At 60.0% G+C, this 4,852-nt stretch overlaps 1 protein-coding gene across 1 annotated transcript; it reads right to left on the bottom strand.

Annotated features, from left to right (window-relative positions):
* Window positions 1–463: 463 nt before the first annotated feature.
* On the bottom strand, window positions 464–3,657 carry Cbln1 (cerebellin 1 precursor). The gene is made up of 3 exons (XM_052166458.1): window positions 3,039–3,657; window positions 2,754–2,873; window positions 464–1,491 (listed from the first exon to the last, which is right to left on the bottom strand). Exons 1-3 carry the CDS (start codon window positions 3,300–3,302, stop codon window positions 1,294–1,296), a joined length of 582 nt encoding a protein of 193 aa, XP_052022418.1. The 5' UTR covers window positions 3,303–3,657; the 3' UTR covers window positions 464–1,293.
* Between the last annotated feature and the right edge of the window lie 1,195 nt (window positions 3,658–4,852).

The raw sequence follows: 4,852 nt of genomic DNA, 5'->3' as shown, positions 1-4,852 counted from the left end.
AACGCAAGTCTGGCCGCCGGGGTTGTTTGGCAGGCGGGTGGACCTCGGGTTCAGAGGCGCTGGTACAAAGTGTAAGGTGCTTTGGGAGCCGCGGAGCGGATAGAGCTGGAGATATCCAAGGAAAGTAGGCGTGAAGACACTGTCACGCGGGACAGGCGGGTTCGGGTACTAGAATTGGGAATAATTCCTGATGCATTTGGAATCGAGGGTGGGCAGCAAAATGCTTCCAGGCCCGCAGTCACGCCTAGCAGGATTTGGGTCATATATCTCGCGGTTCACCAAAGCAGGGAACGCAGGGAAGGCAAAGCCAGCCTCCTGCGGGAGACAGCGCAGAAACGGCTCGCTCTGCGAAGAAGGCCTTGTGCCCTGGCCTCTCCTTGCAGCTTCCAAGTCTCTTGCTCCTCCGCCCGCCTCAACCTCGCAACCCGGAAAAGGCGAAGTTTAGAAAGCTGTTTCAGAAAAATAAAAGTCCCACTTTGACTTTATTGGATTAAAGCAAAATTAAAATTTGGCTATTCACACGTATGTTACAGAGGGAGAAGAAGCGTCCCGAAGAACCTCCTTGGCGTTTGGTGGAGCCACAGAACACAGGGCATTGACAAGCATCAGAGAACAAACACCAAGCAGCCTTAGATTTCACGATCACTCCGAACAGGACAGAAATACGGAACACAGCCAGCGGCCACCTGGAAGAGTTCTTCGTGTACAAATGATACATACACGTATTTATGTATAGTTAAACCAGCCACCACGAAGGTCAGTCTTTCCTCCGCTAACAAGCGGGGACGAATTCTCTCCAGCTTAACTGGCGCGGTGTTTGAAGAGCAAAATCTTATTAAAACTATCTGCCCCATTCAAAAACAGAAACAGAAAACAAACTGACCCCTCTTCAAATTGGGGCAGGGGGCATACTAAGTTTCAGTAAGTGGCAGGGTTCAGAGGGGGGGGGTCGGGTCGGGAGAAACATTTCACATTACTTCGTTAATTGTCAGGGACAAGGACGTGGGTAAGGAACCATAATGACAAGGCAAGTCTCTTCCTCGATTACTGCGACTGGCTTAGGGGAGGCGAGATTAATTTTGGAAACGGGAGTGTGCAGAGCTAAGCGAAATTTACTTCTCTTAGTAAGGGAGCGGACGAAGTTGGACCGCGGGCGGGCGGCGCGCACCTTGTACCCAGTGTAGCTAGGAACACGTAGGAAGTTTCCGGTGGCGCCGCTTCCTCGCCCTGGTAATTTTCGGCCTCTCACTCCCCTCCTGCCTCTCTCCTGCCTCCATTCCCGATACGTGCCAGTCAGAGGGGAAACACGAGGAATCCAGAGAAGGTCGAGTACTTCCAGCCCCCCATCAAGTTCCCCCGTTCCAGCTTGAGGTATGCTCGGTCGCCTTTCTCCATCTGGATGAGGACGCCGTTGCTGGCGGCCTCGCGTGTCACATCTTGGTCACCGGCGAAGGCTGAAATCACCGGCCACCCGTTCAACATGAGGCTCACCTGAGAAAGAGAACGGCCTGCATCAGAAGCGCCACCAATGCGGGTACCCAAGCGGCGGTGGTGACCCAACCTAGACGCTTGGCTAGCAGCCAACGAAGGCCTGATGGGACATGAGGTGTGCGGGGTGTGGAGGGGCTTGGCTGCTCATTGCGGGGGCTCTAACAGAGACCCACACCGTATCTAGGTAGTGGAAGGGTCTGCCTCTCCAGAACCGGCGTTCAGGCTCCTTCCAGTTTCACAAATGAGCGCGCCGAGCGAATCCCGATTGGATATGATCCAATTTAGTGAACCCGCAGGTGGCTGTAGCGTCCTGAGACCTTTGGCCTCTCGCCAGCTTGTCAGGAGCAACTCTGCTCCCCGCGGACCCTGAATTCCTAAACAAATGTCCCCTCCCCCTTTACCCCCCGCCCCCACACACACCAAGCCTCTCCCGGTGAATGTGGTCAGGACAGATTAGACGCAACCAGGAGTGGCTGTCTGCAATTCCGAGACCCGCGAAACTACACTAGAGCTTCGTCCCCATGTCACCTGCTCAATTCTTGCCCCAGATCCTGCCGCACCCGCCATCGCCTGTTTGTTCCCTTGCAGTGCTAGCATCGGCCTAGGGCCAGGCGCCCTGTCCCCAGTCGCGTTTTTGGCCTCTGCGGGTGCTCTAAGGAAACGCAGACATCTTTGGGGACCTGGCTCCTTAGCGAGTGCGTGCTGGCCTGGGCACGGCTGGCCCGGGAACGAGTAGCCCCACCACTCCCATCCCCACCTCGACCCTTTTCTCTGTCCACCCTATGAGATTCAAGTTTAAAAACAAATCTGCAGATGAAGGCTGTGGGGTTAGGGAAAGAGATTCTGTCCGCGGTGGGGGAAAAAAGCGGAAAAGCAGGCAGAAAGGCTTTGGGCTGCAGCGGATTGTTGAGCATAGAAAGCGAGAAAGCGAGCGTGGAGAAGACCTAACAGAGGCCTTAGCTGTCTGTGAAGCTAACAGCCCTTATGGGAAGTCCCTGAAGTCCCCCAAGGAAAACCCAGGGATCTTTACAAAAAGGTTCAGAAGGAGAAGGCTGGAAACTGTCTTTGGGGATGCTTTCAGGAACCTTGGACTGCTTACAGGGCAGTGCACGCCAAAGAGCAAGTATGAGGCCCTGCTCCCCGTCCCCGAACAGTGCGAGCTTACGCCACTGATTTCTGCCGATGGCTTCCACAGAGCCTCCGACAGATACCTACTGCCAGGACCCCCTCACTGCGACCCTGGCCCCCAGGTGGCAGCTGACCTGGATGGTCTGTCTGTTGTAGACTTTCACCACGTGGAAGTTAAAACTGTAGATGCCTTTGCGCGGGGCGATGAAAGTGCTGCGTTCTGAGTCAAAGTTGTTCCCGATGTTCACTAGTACCTATAAGAAGACAGGAACGAAAAGGGTAGACAGGAGTCCGCCCGAGCGTGGCCTCGCGCTTCTGCAGAGCCCTTGGAGAGTATATCCCACATCCACCTTCCACGCTCTACCTGTCACCCCCGTCACCAATCCATTCCGGATGCTGCAAGAGAACAGGGAACTCACCTGGTCGAAGTAGATGATCATGGTGCGATTACTCATCTCGGACGGCTCATGGTTGGTGCTCCTGATGGCAGAGAAAGCCACCTTGGCGCTGCCCGAGCGCACAGAGATGCCCAGAGCAGTGCCCGTAGGGTCAGACGTGGGGTTGGAGTCACACACCACCAGGCACTTGCCCTCCAGTACGATGGGCTCTGTCTCATTCTGCCCGCGGGCTGGGCCTGCCAGCCACGCAGCCCCCAACAGCAGCAGCTCCACGACTCCCAGCATCGCGCCTCCGGCGCCCACCCCGCCCCCCACCCCGGGGGCTGCCAGCGCCAGCCGCCCCCCTCCCCAGTCCTGCTCCGAAGCCCCCTCCTCAGCTCTGTGCGCAGCTCTGCCGACGCCTCCCGGGCTACTACGCCTCTCTCTCGCACTCCAGAACAAATGTCCCCGCGCGCCTTGTACCCAGAGCCCCGCCCGGGCCTCAGGGGTGCCGCGGCCGCCCAGCCGCACTTGGATGCATAGCCTCTGCTGCCTGGTCCCCGCTGTTGCCGCCGCCTCCTGTCCGCACTCGCCGCTGCCACCGCCGCCGCCGCTCTGAATTATTGATGCAGCGGACGCTGCAGCCGGAGCGGGCGGAGAGCGCGCGCCGGGCACAAAGGCGCGGACCAAGCCTGGCCCCGCCCCCGCCCCTCCCAGCCAGCCTCTCTGAGAGGCCCCGCCCCACATCCGCCGAAGCCCCACCCCCCAGCCAATCGCGACGCACCGCGCTCCCCGCCGAGCCAATGGTTGCCCTGTCCGCGCGCGGCCACCTGACCTAGGGCGCCGTTGTTATTAGGAGCGGCGAGGCGGGAGGCGCGCGGCAGCGGGGCTGGGCTCCGGCCGGGTGTCAGACGAGGGAGCGCGCGCGCGCGCTCCCGGACACTCCGCCGCAGCCAGTCTCCCCGAGCCTTCTACCTGGCCGCGTTGCCCACAGCTGCCTCGATCACTTCGCGTGCCCGGTTCGCGGGCTTTCAGGTAGGAGGCGGCGCGCGGCGGGTCGGGAGTGCAGGATCGCGCCTGCCGAGGGGCGCGGCGTGGATGTGGGGGGCGGGCAGGAGCGCCCCCCCGTGGACACGAGCGCGCGGGGCAGCGACTGCGGCGGGCTGGTTAAGGGCTCGTACGTGCGGGGCGGGGCCTGCGTGGGGCCCGGGGCGCACGTGTCTCGGGAAGAGTGAACAACGGGGGGCTTCTTGGGAAGGCATCCGAACGACCCGGAGTCACACGTGGGCTCTTTCGCTCGAGGGTAGGTGTGCAGACTGGCCAGGTGAGGCTCGCGCCGGGACGCCCCCAGCGCCGGTACTTTCCTCCTTGGTTCTTTGATCATGTTTTGTGTCTGCGCCCGCGCTGATACGAGCTATGCGCCCTTCCCGCCTACCTCGTGCACTTGTCCACCGTAGATTTAAACTACACACGAATTCGAAAAACAAAGTGAAACTAAACTACTTCCTCGGCCAGTGGGGAGATGAGGAGAGGAGCTGCTGGGGTGGGCTGGTCCCGTCGCACCTCGCGGCAGGAACGCTGACAGGTAGGCCGAGGCCCCTTGCGTGGAATCCAGACCAAGCGGGCAGGGTCGATCCGCTGGAGCTCATAGGCGGCCACCCGCCGCGGGAACCTCTCTCTGTGCGGGCGATGCGGGCCATAGGCTATCTGTGCGAGGTGGCCTCCGGGGTAAGGCAAGCAGCTTTTCCCTGGAGGGCCTCCGAATCTGGGGACAGCCTCACCTAGCCGCCTCCCCAGCCTCTTCTGTTTCTGAGAGGTGTTTTTGGTAGCAATTTAAAGAACTACCGGAGGAAGGC

Source organism: Apodemus sylvaticus, chromosome 21, assembly GCF_947179515.1.
Source record: "Apodemus sylvaticus chromosome 21, mApoSyl1.1, whole genome shotgun sequence".
NCBI lineage: Eukaryota > Metazoa > Chordata > Mammalia > Rodentia > Muridae > Apodemus > Apodemus sylvaticus.
Note: the sequence above shows the minus strand (reverse complement) of the source record. Positions and strands in the feature narration are given on the sequence as shown.